Raw genomic sequence first — 20971 nt, 5'->3', positions numbered from 1 at the left:
ACATAATGTGGAGATGGCAGCAGCAGGATACCACATAGTGGCAAGGTGACATAGTGTGGAGTTGGCAGCAGCATGAGGACACTACAGAGTGGCAAGGTGACATAATGTGAAGATGGCAGCAGCAGGATACCACATAGTGGCAAGGTGACATAGTGTGGAGTTGGCAGCAGCAGCAGGATACCACAGAGTGGCAAGGTGACAAAGTTTGGAGATGGCAATAGCAGCAGCATCAGGAGGATACCACAGAGTGGCAAGGTAACATAGTGTGGAATTGGCAGCAGCAGCATCAGGAGACCACAGAGTGACAAGGTGACGGTTTGGAGATGGCAAAGTGAACCGGTAAGGTAACAAAGTGGGGCGGTGGGTGGCAATACCAGTACCCGCTGACGAAGGTGGGTGAAATAAGGAGCACTTGGCATCAGATGTATGGCATCAGGCGGGTTGCAGCATCAGAGTAGTAGCTGAGTCAGGTAGCCAGAAGAAACCGGTCTCTTTTCTCAAAGTGTTGGTGTGGCACCATGGATGATCTAGTCTGATGCATCAGGAATTGGTGATTGGAAATCCTAGCTGACCCATGCCTGATTCATCTTGACAAAGGTCAGTCTCTCCACATTTTGGGTGGATAGGCGAGTTCTCCTTGGGGTAACTATGGCTCCGCTACACTAAAAACCTGCTCTGATGCCACACTACTGGCCGGACAGGACAGCTTTTCCAGGGCAAACTCTGCTAGTTGCGGCCACAAATACAGTTTGGCTACCCAGTAGTCCAGCGGATCTTCAATGTTGGGTGGCAGGGTGCTGTCCAAGTATGCCACCTCCTGCTGGTTCAGGTCCTGCTCCAGGTCTACCTGCTGCTGCTGGTGAGTAGTTTCTTCACTATGCGGGTGAAGAAAGCTACTCATCAGCGACTGTAGACTCAGGGTGCTGCTGATGAAGCTAGTACTGCTCCTGCCACCACACTCCTCCACAGCAGCCATGGCAGTGGAACGCGAGTGCAGAGGGCCCCCCTGGTCAGACCTGCGAGAGGATGGACGATGGCGCAGATAGGCAGCGGCCAACTGACTACATAGGATGTCTCTGTAGTAGTTCAGTTTGTCCTCCCTCTCGGTGGGTGTAAAAAAGGCACCCATTCTGGACCGGTAGCGAGGGTCCAACAATATGGAGAGCCAGAAGTCATCCCTCTGCCGAATAGTGACAATTCGGCTGTCACTACGCAAGCAAGTGAGCATGCATCGTGCCATTTGTTCAAGTGACTCGGGGGGACTCCCTGCCTCCATCTCCACTGCATACTTCCACGGTGTGTCCGGGTCCTCTGTCTTGTTTTCCTAATCACCCTGTAGCTCCTCTGGCTGTTCCTGCTCCTCCTCTCCTGTCAGCTGAGTAGAAAAACCACCCATTTGGCTACACATTGCCTGTGCTCCAATGTCCTCCTCCTCCAGTTCAGCCCCCACAGGGCTCATGTGGCCGTGAGATTGAGGCGCCACGTCTCCTGTCCCCTGACCAGCCATTGTTACCAGCATCTGTTCCAGGACATGAAGCAGTGGAATGACGTCGTTCATTCCGTAGTCCTGGCGACTGACAAATAACATGGCCTTCTCAAAAGGCCTGAGCAAACGGCAGGTGTCACGCATGAGCTGCCACTGGCTGACATCGAAGTTACACAGTGGAGTACTCCTATCCGTTTGAATAATCAAGAAATCATTTATGGCCTTTCTCTGTTCGTATAGTCGGTCCAACATATGGAGGGTGGAATTCCAACAGGTGGAAACGTCACATTTCAGCCTATGTTGGGGGATGCCGCTCTGCCGCTGCAGCTCAAGGAGGTTGTGTTTTGCGGTGTACAAGTTTCCTGCCCATTTTTAGGATATCTTGCAGATGGGTGGAAGACTTCAGGAACCGCTTGACAACCAGATTGAGGATGAGGAGGCAGAGGTGGACATTTTCGCAGGAACAAGGGCGTGACCATGTGGAGGCGGAAGTGGCGTGACCTGGCCAAGTTTCTGGTGTGGCTGTGCAGGAACCACATTCACCCATAAAATTGTGATTCGTTACCACGAAGCGTGAGGAAATTTGCATTCATTGCGAATCGAGTTTTTACTGAAATTCAGAATGAATTCCACTTTGTCAGCTTCGATTCGCTTATCTCTAACGATAACCAAGTCACAATTAGTAAAATCAATTCCAGTAAACAGCTGCATAGTTCTAAAGTATGTAATAAAGCACTAGATTAAAGAGATTTGTCCCAAACCACCCAAGACCAACAATATTTGCCTGTTTTTAAGACTCTGATAAGACAATGTAATGTACTCTGTGTAGTATTAAAGAAACACTAAACACAGGAATGCACAAAAAATAATTAAAATATATATCCCAATATTTTCCCCCTTCAAATCTTGTAATTGCATCCCATGGAACTCAGCATGTTCCCCTCTTCCTCACTGTGTTTAGCTGTAAGACAACTGGCTGCATCAGAAACTTCCCCCTTCTGCTCTGTAGGGAAAAAAGATTGTCAAGCCCCACCCTCTTTGCTAAGCCCTAGCCACCAAAGATGAAACAGATCACCAAGAGATAATTCTCTGCGTTCCCTGCATGATTTGTACAAGACTCTTTGTTACAGGATCCTGCAGAAAATGTTTCATCTTGGGGACAAGATTATCTCCTGTTTATCATTTATCTATAGGTTAAATATTCCTTAAATCATTTCATAAGAGGGTTTACAGTTCCAATAAATCAGAAGCTTGTTTGTAGGAATGATACCTTATTAATGTATTGGAGAGAATTTGGTTGAAAACAAGAATCTATCATGTAAATAATCAATACATTATTTTTGACATTTAAAGGGGTTTTCCAAGTGTTGTTATACTGGTGACCTACCTTCAGGATAAGCCATCATTATGTGATTGGTGGGGGTCCGACTCCTAGGACCCCTGTCGATCAGCTGTTTGAAGAAGCCACAGTGCTCCAGTGAGTGCCACAGCCTCCTCGAAGCTTACCATTGGATAGCGGTTGTGCCTTGTATCCCAGCTCAGCCCCATTCATTTGAATGGAATTAAGGTGCGACTAGACCATGTGAATGGACTACGAAAAGAAGGCAGCACTCTGCCCTCTTCAAACAGCTGATCAGCTGAAGGCATCCTGTGTGGGTGAGGTAGTCGGGACTCTCCAAAATCATATGTGATATGAGATATATCACAGAACTCAGCTCTTCTCCTTTTATCATACCCTGCTCCCAGATAGGGCAGCAAAAATCAAGCTCACCTTAAGAAGAACATAGTTATACGCAGGGGCGTCGTTAGGTCAAAACATTCGTCGCTTGAGCCCTGGATGTTTTGTCCAGTGCCCCGAATGTTATGCTGGCCTGGTAGCATTTTTTTTTTTATTTGGCTATTCCAGGGCCCTTTTATATTAATTGGACCTGGGCAACCCACCACAGATCATCCCCCTACCCCTCTTGTACTTGTTCTGCTGATCCGCTAATTGCGGGCTGCGCGGGCATGAGTTCAGTCACTTCGGTGCGCAATCCTGTCCTGCGGCGCATGATCCTGTGAGACCCGCCGTGGGAGGTCACGGGTCTGGCGGGATCACGCGCCGCAGGACGGGATTGCGCACCAAAGTAACTGCAAGTAGCGGATCAGCAGAACAAGTACAAGGGGGGTGGGGGGATGATCTGTGGCATTGCTCAAGGTCCACTCCCATCAATATTAAAGGGCCCAAGCAAAGATTTCTGCAGTGGTGAGGAAATGAAACATAACAGATATTGGAAAGTTACCGAATGTATTATATAATGACTGCAGTCTGCAGTAATGCACTTCATTTGCGTAAACCAGAACACCCCTTTAAGCATGCCTTTAATGTGCAATTTCAACACAGTGGGCTTGTGCCCCGGATGTTTTCAGACCCTAGCAACGCCCCTGGTTATACGTGTACATTACTGACTATAAAATACTTCACTTAAACCTAAAATGTTGCTGTATTTGCTCAAGAATAAAGTTATCATAAATGATAACTTTGTGTGCCACAGTAACGGGGTGGCTCTAGGTGCATGTGTGCTCTTGGGTAACAGAGTTAGGGCTAATGCACATGACCATATGTATTTTGCGGTCCGAAAAAAACAGATCTGCAAAAAATACACATGACGTCATTGTGCATTCCGGATTCAGCTGGCCCCTAATAGAACTGTCCTATCCTTGTCCGTAATGTGGACAATAATAGGACATACGGACATACAGAAATGGAATGCAGACGGAGTAACTTCCGTTTTTATTGCGGACCATTTGAAATTAATGGTTCCGCATACGGTCCGCAAAAAAATCCGAACGGACACAGAAAGAAAATACGTTCATGTGCATGAGCCCTTAGGTTGAGTTCAGATCAGTTATTCGGTCAGTTTTTTCGATCAGTTATGAGCCAAAACCAGGTGCGAGCCAAAACCACAGAATAGGTACAAATCAAATCATTACACCTGATCTCTGTGAAGGCTTCACTACAGGTTTTGGCTCACAATAACTGATGGAAATAACTGACCAAATAACTGAAGTGTGAACTCAGCATTAGGCCTCATGCACACGGCCGTTGTTTTGGTCCGCATCCAAACAGCCGTTTTCACGGCTCGGACCCATTCACTTCAATGGGGCCGCAAAAGATGCGGACAGCTGTCCGCATTCGTTGCTTCGTTCCGCGGCCCTCGCAAAAAAAATATAACATGTCCTATTCTTGCCCGCGCTTTACGGACAAGAATAGGCATTTATATTAAAGGCTGTCCGTGCCGTTCCGCAGATTGCGGAACGTGCACGGACGCCATCCGTGTTTTGCGGATCCAGGGCAATCGTGTGCATGAGGCCTTACTCTAATCGCAGTGACTCCTTCAATCCTGCTCAGGATTGCCCGATGCTAAGTCTTTCCGTTCAGGTGGCTTGGTTTGGGAAAACGATGGTAGGCGTTTTATGGATATGTTTAACATTTTTTTTCTTTTAGCCTTACAGGTTAAAAGAGAGGAGCCTGCTTTTAGATCAAATGTTCTGAATCAGAAGGCCACTTCACTAAAATCAGAAGGTAATGTAACATATTTTCTGTTTGAAAGACAACTCCGTAGCTTATTATAAATTAAATCGGTTTTCCGAGCATTTAATATTGTTGGCCTATCCTCAGAATAGTTCATCAAAAGCTGATCAGCAGCAGTCCAATTCTGAGCAACCCTGACAATCAACTTTCAATAGGGCGTGGGGCCCTGAGAGGCACTGCGCCTTCTTCCTAGGCCAGTAACTTCATGTTCATCAGTCACGTAGCCTGGGCGCAACTTAGTCCCATTCAAGTGAATAGGCCTGGCTGCAATACCAAGCAGTACCACTATACGATGTACGGCGCTGTGATTGGAAAGCTGTGAGGAGGCCGCAGAGCTCACCAGCGCACTATGACCCCTTCAAACAGCTGATCGACGTGGGTGTCAGATGGTGGAACCCCACTGATCAGATATTAGTGATCTATCTTGAGGAGAGGTCATCAATATTAAACTCCCTGAAAACCCAATGTACAACAGTATACAATTAGCATCTATGCCCCCTCTTTAGTGGCTGCTCTGTGTGAGCTATTTGAAGCTCAGAAAAATGGAGCTCTATCCATTAGGCCTCATGCACACGGCCGTGCCGTTTTTTGCGGTCCGCAAACCGCGGATCCACAAAAAAAGGAAGCCGCTCGTGTTGCCTTTCGCAATTTGCGGAACGGAACGGGCGCCGGCAATATAAATGCCTATTCTTGTCCGCAAAGCGAGGACAAGAATAGGACAGGTTATATTTTTTTAGCGGGGCCGCGGAACGGAGCCACGTATGCGGACAGCACACGGAGTGCTGTCCGCATCTTTTGCGGCCCCATTGAAGTGAATGGGTCCGCATCCGAGCCGCGAATCCGGCGGCTCGGATGTGGACCCAAACAACGGTCGTGTGCATGAGGCCTTAGGCTCAATTCTCACATGTAAAAATCTGTGTCTTTGCTGCTAAAACAACCCCATTCAGATGATAGTCCTGTTTGACAGTCGTAAAGATGCTTGCAACAAATCTATAGTAAGTGAATATACCCCAATAAAGATACAGGGGCACATTTACTAAGCTCACCTTTTTGGGGGGTAATAAAAAAAAGGCTTATTGGCAAAGTCTGTCTTGAATTTATGCCTCATTTATCATCCCTTAATAAATCTGGATTTTCTATTTTGGTTTCAGTGGTCATTTCCTTGTAAGACAGATTCAAATTCACTAAACTGGTTTAAATGGTATGCGCGTGAAAATGTGGTGCAAGTGAGCTGAATTTTGGCGCAAGTCTCCATGAAAGTAGGCAAATTGTGGCACAACTCACTGATCAAAACACAGACCGAAAAGTACGCCAGCCCTGGGGTGGTATGGAATGCGTTAGCAGTGTTCCGGTAGCCTGTTCAGCATTCAGTGTTTTGTGTCCGGCAGGTTCTCCGCTTGTCAGGCGGATGGGAACGGAATGTCTGCTGAACCCCATTATACTTTAATGGGTCCAGCAGACATTCGGTTCGCATTTGGTAGCGCCAGATACGGTTCATTCTGGCAGGCTCTTCGCTGACGGAACAGCCTGCCGTAATGAAATACGCAGATGTGAAGCTAGCCTTAGACTGTTTTTACGGCAAAATCTGGAGCAAAATAAGGCGCACCTACATAATTAGGATGAAAATTTGGTGCAAAAGTTAGAAAACTTCTGAATTTGTCTTAAACCTCAAAATAGGCGCAACAGCACAAATGCCTCCAAAACAGGTGCAAAAACTGTTGTTAAATAAGACTTACAAAATAATACAGTCAGAAACAGGCTTTTTTAAACAGAAGGCGACACTTTAGAAAATGTGACCCACAGAATTTAGAACCTATTTAGAGTAACAAAATACAGTATTACAGGGTGGACATTCCCTGCAAAGTGGTAACAAAGGTGGATGATCCCTTTAATTAATCTCACATTGCAAACCTAAGGCTGTGTGCACCTATCTATAAAGTGGTGGTGATTTTAATAGAATAGCAAGTACAGCTGCCACCCGGCAATTAGCGTAATCCGCAGTTGGATCCCTCGGCCAAGCCGTATCGTAAACTGGCATTCTTACTCATGTTGAGCATGAAACCTATGGTCATTTGTATATCATTATGTGCTGTATAGGCTGAATGTATTAAATTGCCTTTTTAGTTATAGCTTTTTTAGAAACTTTACAGAAATGTAACATTTAGTCTCCATAATTGGATACATTATACTAAATATGATTATCCTTTTGATTTTTCCATATGTTTAGAGCTGTCTATAGACTGCAGCTTTGAGCGTGGAGCCTGTGATTGGAAACAGGAGACTGAAGATGACTTTGATTGGAAACATTCAAATCGCAGCCATGGTAAGGAATCTTTACTGGTGAATACCAGTGGTAATTAACGGGCAAGCATGCATGTGGCAGGTAACAACATATAGTGAGCATGTATGTGGCAGGTAACAACATATAGTGAGCATGTATGTGGCAGGTAACAACATATAGTGAGCATGTATGTGGCAGGTAACAACATATAGTGAGCATGCATGTGGCAGGTAACAACATATAGTGAGCATGCATGTGGCAGGTAACAACATATAGTGAGCATGCATGTGGCAGGTAACAACATATAGTGAGCATGCATGTGGCAGGTAACAACATATAGTGAGCATGCATGTGGCAGGTAACAACATATAGTGAGCATGCATGTGGCAAGTAACAACATATAGTGAGCATGCATGTGGCAGGTAACAACACATAGTGAGCATGTATGTGGCAGGTAACAACATATAGTGAGCATGCATGTGACAGGTAACAACATATAGTGAGCATGCATGTGGCGGGTAACAACATATAGTGAGCGTGTATGTGGCAGGTAACAACATATAGTGAGCGTGTATGTGGCAGGTAACAACATATAGTGAGCGTGTATGTGGCAGGTAACAACATATAGTGAGCATGTATGTGGCAGGTAACAACATATAGTGAGCATGCATGTGGCAGGTAACAACATATGGTGAGCATGCATGTGGCAGGTAACAACATATAGTGAGCATGCATGTGGCAGGTAACAACATATAGTGAGCATGCATGAGGCAGGTAACAACATATAGTGAGCATGCATGTGGCAGTTAACAATATATGGTGAGCATGCATGTGGCAGGTGACAACATATAGTGAGCATGCATGTGGCAGGTAACAACATATAGTGAGCATGCATGTGGCAGGTAACAACATATAGTGAGCATGCATGTGGCAGGTAACCACATATAGCGAGCATACATGTGGCAGGTAACAACATATAGTGAGCATGCATGTGGCAGGTAACATATAGTGAGCATGCATGTGGCAGGTAACCACATATAGCGAGCATGCATGTGGCAGGTAACAACATATGGTGAGCATTCATGTGGCAGATAACAACATATAGTAAGTATGCATGTGGCAGGTAACAATATATAGTAAGTATGCATGTGGCAGTAATGAGTATGTATGTGCATAGAGTAAGAACAAATGTGGCAGGTAAATAGCATATAGGTAGCATGCATGTGGCACATAACAGCAAATAGCGAGTATGTCTGTGGCAGGTAACAGCACAGCATGAGCACACATGTGGCAGGTAAATAGCCTATACCAGGGGTGCACAACGTTTCCTGGTTAGGGGCCACATTGCCAGACTGAACCAATGACGAGGGCCGAAACTAAAATTTAAAGGTGTATTAACAACTGAAATATTGTACTTATGGCATATTGAACACACATTATATACCATTAATGTCTAGTTACAATTCCAGGACGCCCATCTAATGGGAGAAATACATTAAAAATACATCTGAGCAGCAACAAGACATAGGCATACATGTCTGTTACTAGATGGTTGGGGGCCGCACAGAATGGTGTCAAGGGCCGCATGTGGCCCCCGGGCCGCAGGTTGTGCACCCCTGGCCTATACAATAGTGAATGGGGACATTTACTAAGCTCGCCCTTTTCTCCGTCATTTTCTGCCCTTTTTTCCCTATCATGCGCACGTAGGGTTTGATTTAGCACAGCTGTTATTTAATGAGCCGTATTTTGTCTGCAGCGCAGGTGTTGTACGCCTGATAGTACTATTGCACTTAAATGTAATAATGTGGCACATACTGCCAAGTGTCTGTGTGGTCCAGGGTGTTTTTGGCGCATCCATTAGCCATATAAAGGCAGCCTCTGTGTCGGACAAATATTTCATCCTGAATTTCCTGTAAGCTTTTTATCTGTAACAAATGCAATATGTCCTGGTTACTCACACAGCGCGCCGGGAGTACAGAAGAACAGCGCCGGCCACGCTGGTCACTGAGAAGGAAGAAAATATATTTCTTTATATATTAATATACAGTACAGACCAAAAGTTTGGACACGCCTTCTCATTCAAAGAGTTTTCTTTATTTTCATGACTATGAAGGCATCAAAACTATGAATTAACACATGTGGAATTATATACATAACAAACAAGTGTGAAACAACTGAAAATATGTCATATTCTAGGTTCTTCAAAGTAGCCACCTTTTGCTTTGATTACTGCTTTGCACACTCTTGGCATTCTCTTGATGAGCTTCAAGAGGTAGTCCCCTGACATGTTCTTCCAACAGTCTTGAAGGAGTTCCCAGAGATGCTTAGCACTTGTTGGCCCTTTTGCCTTCACTCTGCGGTCCAGCTCACCCCAAACCATCTCGATTGGGTTCAGGTCCGGTGACTGTGGAGGCCAGGTCATCTGGCGCAGCACCCCATCACTCTCCTTCATGGTCAAATAGCCCTTACTTTCAAAGTTTTCCCAATTTTTCGGCTGACTGACTGACCTTCATTTCTTAAAGTAATGATGGCCACTCGTTTTTCTTTACTTAGCTCTTTTTTCTTGCCATAATACAAATTCTAACAGTCTATTCAGTAGGACTATCAGCTGTGTATCCACCTGACTTCTCCTCAACGCAACTGATGGTCCCAACCCTATTTATAAGGCAAGAAATCCCACTTATTAAACCTGACAGGGCACACCTGTGAAGTGAAAACCCTTTCAGGGGACTACCTCTTGAAGCTCATCAAGAGAATGCCAAGAGTGTGCAAAGCAGTAATCAAAGCAAAAGGTGGCTACTTTGAAGAACCTAGAATATGACATATTTTCAGTTGTTTCACACTTGTTTGTTATGTATATAATTCCACATGTGTTAATTCATAGTTTTGATGCCTTCAGTGTGAATCTACAATTTTCATAGTCATGAAAATAAAGAAAACTCTTTGAATGAGAAGTTGTGTCCAAACTTTTGGTCTGTACTGTATATTTAATCTATAATAACTGTATTGCCCCACTGTATATGAGGGAGCAGTGAGGGCAGACCCCGCCAGTGTCCAGCCAGTCTCCCTATCTTAGGAAGAAGAATGTCCCTTAGCAGCAGCTCTGAAAAAGATCGCTGCCAAAGGACATTTCAGCCCTAGTTTTCTTCTATAAAGGTTTTCCCTAAATAAAGTATATTAGAGAAATTTTCCCTGTCCCTGTCCCTCCACACTTACCAAAAAAATATATATATGACAGTAAAACTTTAAGTTTATTAGACAAAAAGCTGTTTGGAAAAGGTCAAGGTCATTACATTGTAGAACACATCTGAAAAAGTGCAGCAAAAATCTCAATTGCGCCATAAAAACGTACATGTGTGAACAAAAAATACGCTATACCCCGAGAGTCGTAGTTTTAAGTCACTTTGTACGCTAAAAAAAGGACGAACAAATAGTCGCACATGTTACATGTGTCCTCAAAAAAGGCATACCTACTGTAAATGCACCTAAAGAATTTGTTGTAGAATCAGAAAATGGCGCAGGTCCCATGTTCATATGTGCCCACATTGCTGAGAATATATGTATATGCAATATGAGCCTCTAGGAGCAAGGGGGCGTTGCAAGTGTTCTCTCTGCACTTTGATAGGGCTGGGTGATATAACGTTTTCACTCAAGTGCAGAGGATGTGGCAGTTGCAGAGAAAACAAATCCTCTAGGTGCAATGGCAATGCCTCCGTTGCTCCTAGAAGCTCATTTACATATAGTAAAACATCATTTTTCTCAGCAGCGCAGGCACATATGAACATGCTTTCAGCTGCCAAGTGCACATACAATAGATAAGCCCGCCAAGTGCACATACAATAGATAAGCCAGGTTCATATGTAAAAATCTGCTGACAGATGCCATTTAACTATTGTTTATTACTTTTAGAAATTTTCCATTGGCATGTTTGTAAATGCCATTTCTATAATGACTATGATACAGAGATGAGTGGCTACAAAGGTACTACTATTCTCTTCCTGTAGCAGTACATATGATCACAGATCAGTTTTACAGTAAAGGTGGATTTAGACACCTAGATAATCAGGAACGATTATGCGTTTCCAAAAATCTGCCCGTGTAAAGGTGCAGCCAATCACCCGATGAACAAGAGAAACTCGTTCGTGCAGGCACCTAAATTATCGTTTCTGGGCAGCAGATCGTGCGGTCTAAACATCGATCCGCTGCCCATAAACAATACATCTATGGGGATAAGCAACAGCAGTAGTGATCACTCATCCTAATACTGTGGAGGTGATCGCTGCATGTAAATGCACCACTTAACAGCCGACTGTCGGGAAGGAGAGCTTCCCTCCCTCCCGACAATCTGCTGCTCATCGGCCCATCTAAATGCACCTTAAACGGCTATTCCCATCACAGACAAAGGGGGCATATCGCTGTCTCGGCTATTTCTGTCTGCCCCATAGAAAGGAATGGAACCAGGGGCCGCTTGTGCGTGGTGCGCTCCCATTCACTTCTATGTGAGCAGTGGGGAGCAGCGCTTGGTGGTGGACAGACCCCGGAAAATCCGGGGTCCTCCAGCCACAGCTCTCCCTGCTCCATTCTCGTTGTAGGTGCGGGTCCCAGAGGTGTTTTCTGTTTTTCAAGTTACACAAAGGAGATAAAATCAATTATAACCTGAGAGGGAACAAATGTTCCTACAAATGCTCTTGAGTCAGCTGACAGATGTGAAAACGCTCATTTGTCAAGCGATCACATCTTTCATACGGAACCTAAAAGCTTCATTTATGAGCAGCACATCGCCCTGTGTAAAGCAGGTGTGCTGCCAACAAGCATGAAAACTGTGCTAGGACGAATGATTGTAGTAATGATCATTCATTCCCATATACAGTCCTGATGAAAAGTTTAAGACCACTTGAAAAATGGCAAAAAATCTTATTTTACATTGTTGGATCTTAACAAGGTTCCAAGTAGAGCTTCAACATGCAAGAAGAAATGAGAGTGAGACAAAACATTTTTTGAGCATTCAATTAATTGAAAATAACGATTAAACTGAAACAGGCTGTTTTTCAGCTGATCCAAATTTTAGGACCACATGCCTTTAAAAGGCCAAATCTGTGCAAAGATGTGGATTCATTGTCATTTTCTGTCAGGTAGTCACACGTTGTGATGGCAAAGGCAAAAAAACTCTCCCTTTTTGAACGTGGTCGGGTTGTTGAACTGCATAAGCAGGGTCTCTCACAGCGCGCCATCGCTGCTGTGGCGGGACGCAGTAAGACAGTCATTTGGAATTTCTTAAATGATCCTGAGGGTTATGGAACAAAAAAGTCAAGTGGAAGACCCAAAAAAATTTCATCAGCACTGAGCCAGAGGATCCAATTTGCTGTCCGTCAAGACACTGGACGATCCTCGACCCAAATTAAGGGCCTTACTGGTGCTGACTGCAGCCCCATAACCACCAGACGGCATCTGAGACTGAAGGGCTTCAAAAACAAAAAACGTCTTCAAAGACCTCGTCTCCTTGAACGCCACAGAACTGCTCGTTTGGACTTTGCAAGAGAGCACCAAACATGGGACATTCAAAGGTGGAAGAAAGTTTTATTCTCTGATGATAAAAAATTTACCCTTGATGGTCCTGATGGTTTCCAACGTTACTGGCATGACAAGCAGATCCCACGTGAGATGTTTTCTACGCGCCACAGTGGAGGGGGTGGCGCCATAATGGTCTGTGGTGTTTTTTCCTTCAGTGGAACAATGGAGCTTCAGGAAGTGCAGGGGCGTCAAACGGCCACTGGCTATGTCCAGATGTTGCAGAGAGCATTCCTCATGACTGAGGGCCCTCGTCTGTGTGGTAATGACTGGGTTTTTCAACAGGACAACGCTACAGTACACAATGCCCGCAGGACAAGGGACTTCTTCCAGGAGAATAACATCACTCTTTTGGCCCATCCTGCGTGTTCCCCTGATCTAAATCCAATTGAGAACCTTTGGGGATGTATGGCAAGGAAAGTTTACAAAAATGGACAACAGTTCCAGACAGTAGATGGCCTTCGTGCAGCCGTCTTCACCACTTGGAGAAATGTTCCCACTCACCTCATGGAAACGCTTGCATCAAGCATGCCGAAACGAATTTTGGAAGTGATAAACAATAACGGCGGAGCTACTCATTACTGAGTTCATGTTTGGAAGTTGGATTTCTGTTTTGGGGGGGTTTAGTTTTTTTTGGGAGGTGTGGTCCTAAACTTTTGATCAGCTGAAAAACAGCCTGTTTCAGTTTATTCGTTGTTTTCATTAAATCGAATGCTCAAAAAATGTTTTGTCTCACTCCCATTTCTTCTTGTTGCATGTTGAAGCTCTACTTGGAACCTTGTTAAGATCCAGCCATGCTAAATATGATTTTTTGCCATTTTTCAAGTGGTCTTAAACTTTTGATCAGGACTGTATCACTGATCACATAAATGCATCTAACAAGTGGGCAACGGTGGGGAATGAACTTCTTCCTTATCAGTGCCTCTGTCTCCGCCTGTGAAAAAGGCCCTAACTGGATCGATATGGCAAGGAGGGGAAGGAGACCCAGACAGTAAGGTAAAACTGCTACTCCCTCCCAGGGCTAGTTTTAGACAAGATGTGGCCCTGGGCAAAATTAAAAGTGGCGCCCCAAATTCTGAAGTATTGTATCAATAGTCACATTTATTCACTTCCATACATTAAAACAAATATAGTGATGTAAAACATAGTTTTAATTATTTTAAACAATAACCTGAACTGTGACAAAGAACTTAAAGGGGTTTCACAAGTTTGGGGGAAGGGGATGGTTGCAACCCCCCTCCTGGGCAGACCTGCTAAGGGAAGCATACTCACCTGCTTAATGAGGCTGGCTCCTGGCTCTCACTGCTCTGCTTGGGTCCCTGGATGTCGCAACAAATCACTGAAATTAACAAATTGTATCAAAACGGACAGTTGCAATTTTACACACAAATCACTGGGAGCAACTTCCTAAAACGTAACTTTTACTCAACATATATTTAAAATACACCGTGCAGGTGGTCCAAACAGGACCTTGATACCTGTAGTAAAAAGAACTGTCTACACCAAGGACGGCTAGCACACAAAGGAGGTTGGTGTAGAGTCAGGGACACTAATTACATATATACTCAAACCATCCCTATACTCACCCTAAGCAATCACTGCTCAGCCCGGAGATACCCCTTGATGGTGGGGTACTCCGTCCACTTACCTCGGCTAGCCTGTCCTAAACCAGCCCTAATACTTAATCTGACACACCATATACAATGTCCCAACGCGTTTCCCCTTAAAAGTAGCGAAGGTTCATCAGGGGACCAACCGTATCAGTGTGGTAATAGGTATTAAAGAAACAATTGATAATACATATGCAAGACAAATAATAAATACTGGAGCACCCCAGACCAGCAGGATGTCTGTGATGAGGAAAACCTAATAATAAGGCCTCATGCACACGACCGTTCCGTTTTTTGCGGTCCGCAAACCGCGGATCCGCAAAAAACGGAAGCCACCCGTGTGCCTTCCGCAATTTACGGAACGGGCCGCATTGTAGAAATGCCTATTCTTGTCCGCAAAACGGAAAAGAATAGGACATGCTATATTTTTTTTTTTGCAGGGCCACGGAACGGAGCAACGGATGCGGACAGCACACGGAGTGCTGTCCGCATCTTTTGCGGCCCCATTGAAGTGAATGGGTCCGCACCCAAGCCGCAAAAAATGCGGCTCGGATGCGGACCAGAACAACGGTCATGTGCATGAGGCCTAAGGGAAGGCCTAAAGATTTTTTTGCACTTGTTATCACAAGAAAGACTACTCCAGGTAAATTCAGGCCTGATAAAGTAAACGATATCTTATATAGATATTAAAGCCAAGGAACTTATCTGGTAGAGTTCACGTGGATCTCATCCTCTCACATAACCAAGGTGCGCGGCTGGGGGGCTCCATGGGGCAAGAGAAACAGCTCCCTGGATGTCAACATCTATTTTGACGCGGCCTGCAGCCAGTCGTGTGCCTCAGTGATGACCTGCTCCCCACGCATATCGAGAAAAGTTCACGTGATGCAAGGGGAGAGGTCACCTCTGTGGCCTGCGATTGGCAACACACAACGTCAAAATGGATGATGACATCCAGGGACCCGAGCAGAGGCTGGGAGCCAGTGTCAGGAAGCAGGTAAGTGTGCTTCCCTTAGCAAGTTTGCCAAGGAGACTTGCTCAACCCCTTTAAATAATTAGAAAACACCAGAATAGTGCTCATACTAATACTGTTAACAGTGCTCTGTATATGGAGACAGCAGGGACATGTAGATTTGTTCTCTGCAGCCATGTGCCCAAGGCTCAACCCACCAGTCAGATATATGACATATTACATAGGGCTCATGCCTGTACTGCAGCATGCAAACAATGAGTCCACAATATATGGGCACCGTTACTGTGTGCTCCATATTACGGATGCGGGCCTATTCACTTGAATAGGTCCGCAATCTGCAAGAGGTATGGAGCGGAAGACCCCCTAAAGCACTACGGAGTGCTTCCGTGGGATGTTTTATTTTATTGCAGTGGGGACTAAATATTGCACGGACTCATTCAAGTTAATGGTTCGGCATCCACAAATGACGGCCACAGGATCTGTTTATTTTTTTTTCAGGATTCTGTTTTTTTTGGGACGGATCAGAAAAACAGAAAAGAAACAGCTTTGTGTCTGTTTTGCTGTGAATTGTATTGTTTCCTACTCTTATCTGAGATGCCTAAAGTTTTGCCTGTTCTCCTGCGACGCATGTAGGGACAAAATACATGTATGTTCTTGGCTCTAAGCTCCTGGGTGCTCACCTGTGGGGGGGGGGGGGTTCAGGAACCATACACAGATAATAAAAAAAACATTCTGGAGAGCGATTTATACTTGTGAATATAGCTAGCAGGAGACTCACCACGGTGAAGGTATTTTTCTCTGATCTCCATCGTTCTCCACCTTGACTTGAGTCCACTAGGTAAGTTCACAGGTTTGTCTTTAGTGGGTTTATTATAACACTCTGCAGTGAGTTTTTTACGTTTGTGTATGTTTTCTGATGTTCTTATGTAAGCTATACATATGTTCAGTACATGAGATGCAGAACTAAGCTTGGCTTGACAGAGGATAGCAGGAAGTCATTCACGTGCAGTGTCGAACTGGGTTACACTGGGCTCACCAGAGGAACTAAGTTTAGGGACCCACCTTTAAGCTGTACAAAAACAATGCATGTTCAGTTTTAGGCGTCATGTACATGAACATATTTTTATCCGTATCTAATATGTCATACAAAGAGAGGTCAGCCCTCAAGGTATTGACACAAAACAGGGACATCACTATCAAACCAGCCGACAAGGAAGGAGCTGTGGTTGTCATGGACACGGACAGATACGTAGGGGAGATACATAGGCAGTTGGGTGATGGAGAAGTGTATGAAAAATTGAAACAGAATCCCAAATGGGAGATTGCCAGGGTAGTAACTGACATTGTAGATACAGCACATGCACGTGGCATTATTGATTCAGATCTATGCCAGTTTCTCAAGGTACCTTTTCCCATCATCCCGCTGATCTATGTTCTCCCGAAGATACACAAGCGGTTGGTAGACCCCCCGGGCAGACCCATTGTGTCGGGCAGGGGGTCTATCTTCAGCAACATCGCTATATTTTTAGACAGACTGCTCCGTGTCCACGCAACCTCAGCTCCCTCCTATGTCAGGGACACGGGACACTTTTTAACCAAGTTGAGTGAAATCACTCTACCGGTCCACTTCTATTTGGTGAGTTTTGATGTGGTGTCCTTGTACACGTCTATTATGCATGACTATGGACTAAATGTCGTCGATGTGGCCCTGGCCGGCATGGGACTTACTCTTGATGTGCGCCGTTTTGTCCTCGACCTCCTAGAGTTGGTCCTCAAGAGGAATTATTTTCTCTTTGGCAACACCTTTTACCAACAGTCACGCGGTATGGCCATGGGGTCCAACGTGGCACCAACTTATGCCAATATTTTTATGGCGGAGGTCGAGGACAAATTGGTATACGCATCACAGTTCCAACAGTGGGTGCTGTGCTGGTGGCGCTACATCGACGACATTTTTATGATTTGGAGTGGTTCGATGGACTCCTTGAATGAGTTCCACCAACACCTTAATAGTGGTGTACCCGGGCTTCAATTCACTGTGACGGCCTCTTCTGAGGGGTTGCAGTTTCTTGACGTCAGGGTGTACCGTGAAGGAGGTGTTTTAAAAACTGACTTGTACAAAAAGCCTACAGATAGGAACAATCTCCTAAGATATGACAAAAATCATCCACGCCGCATGTTTGACTCCTTACCCTGGAGCCAGATGCTGCGTGTGAGACGAGTGGTGTCTGATGATGACAAATTTATGGATCGCATTGATGAGATGTGCAACAAGTTCTCTAATAGAAGATATCCAGGCAGGCTGCTAGATAGGACGAGGACCAGGATCTCCTCGGCTGACAGAGTGTCCACCTTTCAAGCTTCTCCTAGGAGAATGAATATGGGACGTATCCCGTTTGTATCCACCTATGGCAATAAAAGTGCTGATATAGCACAGATTTTGCGAAGGGAGTGGCACATTTTGCATAGGGGTCTCCCTACAATAAGTGAATTTGACAAACCGCCATTGATGGCATACAAACGGGGTACTAATCTGCATGACAAACTGATTAAGACTGAGATGTGTGATGTTAATAGAGGGGGCCAGACATATTTGAAGCCCAGAAAGACAGGGAATTTCTCTTGTTTGGGTTGCTTTAATTGTGGGAACATGTTGAAGGGCAATACTTTTGTTCACCCATACAGTGGCAAGAGATTCAATATTGCAGAATATTACACGTGCCGGTCTAGGTTTGTCATCTACATGATCGTTTGCCCCCTTAGTCTGATCTACGTGGGAGAGACGACCATGGAGATTAGGGAGCGTATCATCAAACACAAAAGCACTATAAGGAAAAAAATTATGGATAAGCCGCTGGCTAAACATTTTGTTGATTGTGGACACTTTGTCAGCCAACTGAGATTCCGGGTCATCGATTCTGTCCAGGTCCCTAAGAGCGGAGGTGATAGGGAGAGCGCATGTTGAGGAAAAAAGAGTTAAAATGGATTTTCACATTACAATCCCTACAACCCCAGGGACTTAACATTGAATTCAATGTTAACAGTGTAGATAGGTAGAATATTTTCATTTACTAATGTCCGATTTGATATATAATGTTTTTATATGATATTCTAAGATATATGTTTCACATTGTATTTTTGCACTTTGTGTAGCTGTCCCCTTGTGGTACAATTTTTTAGGTTCACTAGCTCCACAGTATATGCCGACACTCATTGCCTCATTCATTGCCCTCCTTTTTTTCCTAAGCCGAGGTTCAGTGACAATTAGATTGTCATTGATTTACCCATTTACTATTAGGTGGATCTGGGACCTTTTTAACGGTCATGTGACGATCACGTGGGCTGATGATGCGCTCTACATGTGATTTACTGTATGAGCGCTCATTGGTTGTGGGTGCTGTAGTCACAGAGTGAGGTGTGGCCGCATCGCGGATGCTTGTGACGGCGGCCCGCCCATATTGAAACGTGATGACGTCACTGACATGCGCAGTAGGTCTGTTGAGACGCCGACTTTGGGAATCGACATGACTGAGGTATGTGGATGAGTCTCAATGATGTGCAGGTACACGTAACTTTTATTATTTATCATTAGTCTGATTGGAGCTCAGACCATTTTAATTATAACACATGTGGTGATGAGATTGACCTTTTAGCTTATTGGCTACAATATGCCACATGGGTGGCCACTCTGTTGTATATATGACTGTTCACTCTTTTGTATCTGTATACTTGATAAAGGCTATTGCAAAGCCGAAACGTCGTATTCTTTTGTGTGTGCACTCTTGGTTCCAAATAAATAGTCACACTGGACATGCTGCTGTGAACCTTTTTACTTTTTACCAATGCAGGAAAGGGTTCTTCACAATTAGAGCAACTGAGCTATGGAGTGTACTATGTGATGGTAGATACTATCACAGCATTCAAAAAAGGCTATATTCTCATCTAATGACAAATGGCATTAACAGAGAAGAAGAATTCCGCAAAAAATAACTGATCTGGGAGAGGCTGAACTTGAAAAAATATATTTTTTCCAACTAAGTAAGGCAGCATTAAAGGGGTTATCCAGGAATTAATATCCTCTGGATCATTTATTAATATCAGATCGGCAGGGGTCAGACACCAGGGACCCCTACCGATCAGCCTTTAGAAGAGACCAGCACTCAGTGAACACCACGGTCTTTTCCTAGGCCATGTAACGTCACTGTACATCAGTCAAGTGGACTAGTTGCAGCTTAGCCCCATTCAAGTCAATGGGGCTGAGCTGCAATACTAAGCACAGCAGCTATACGAGGAGACCGCTGTACTCACCAGAGCTCCAGTGAGCACTGTAGCTTCCCGAAACAGCTGATTGGCAGGGGTGCCGGGACTTGGCCAACACTGATGTGACAATGGTGACCTATCCTGTGGATAAGCCATCAATATTATTTCCCAGATAACCCCTTTAAACATGCCATAAATGCCTAAGATTGAATACCATATTGTTAATTACAGCACCAAAGGGTTAAACAACATATCACTGCATGCATTAGGGGGTTGTGTGTCAACCAAATCTAATGTTCATTTAACACAATATTCAAACATAAATGACACCCCTAATGGAATTAACACTATTCATCTGTGTGTGTTTTGCATTAGTCCATTACTCAGCCAAAGGCTGTATGGGCATGCTGGGACTTGTGGTTTTGTAGCAGCTGGAGAGCCACAGGTTGGAGACCACTACACTACAGCATATTTAGCACACTCTCTTACTGGCCATTTAAAATAACCTTTTTTCCCCCATCAATTCTATTTGCAAATTATATAGTAAAATCATTTCCTTCTCTCAATCAGGTACTGGATTTTATCTGTCGGTTCCTGCTACTGTTGGTCCCAAGAAGGCTGTGGGCCGCCTGAGACTCCCACTTACAAATCTGCGCACAAGCAGCAAGTTCTGTTTAATTTTTACTTATCGCCTTATTGGAGAAAAGTTTGGGAAACTACGGGTGTATATAAATGAAAACAAAAATCCAATCTGGGAAGAGAACAGAAGTAAAGAAGAAGGATGGAGGATAGCAAGAATAGAAATACCTGAGACACAGGGCAGCTCTTCCAGCACGGTATGGCGGCAAACAGAATAGTTTCTGCAAAGGGATAAATAACAAATTTCCTACTGCTTAACAAGGTTGTCTTATAAAGAAACCCCGCTATCAATATGCCCTTTTATGACATATGACTGTCATGAGATGGGGGCGCTCTGGCAACAACAGCAGGTCCTCTGTCCTTGCGCCAGAGGTGCACCACCAATAAGGCCAGGTGAAGCGATCGCCTCAGGCAGCACCAGGTAGGGGCAACGGGGCAGAGGAAGGGCCATGGGCAATGAGCGCTTTCATTGTGTCAAAAGGGTTAGGTTAAGAGATTGGCATTGGGTGGGGGGGGGGCATTTCAGTTTTTGCCTCAGGCGGCAGAAAGGCTTGGTGCACCCCTGCCTTGCACCGATACTTGG

The 20971-nt window shown here is 44.7% G+C and overlaps 1 protein-coding gene across 1 annotated transcript in view; it reads left to right on the top strand.

Annotated features, from left to right (window-relative positions):
* The window catches only part of EGFL6 (EGF like domain multiple 6), a 144204-nt gene that overhangs the window by 116219 nt on the left and 7014 nt on the right, over positions 1-20971 (top strand). Inside the window, exons 9-11 of the mRNA XM_040421958.1 lie at positions 4974-5051; positions 7288-7383; positions 20320-20585. Coding sequence (XP_040277892.1) covers positions 4974-5051; positions 7288-7383; positions 20320-20585 — 440 coding nt within the window. The remainder of the gene's footprint in view (positions 1-4973; positions 5052-7287; positions 7384-20319; positions 20586-20971) is intronic.

Source organism: Bufo bufo, chromosome 3 (genome assembly GCF_905171765.1).
Source record: "Bufo bufo chromosome 3, aBufBuf1.1, whole genome shotgun sequence".
NCBI lineage: Eukaryota > Metazoa > Chordata > Amphibia > Anura > Bufonidae > Bufo > Bufo bufo.
The sequence above is the reverse complement of the archived record's forward strand: the minus strand, read 5'-3'. Positions and strand labels throughout refer to the sequence as shown.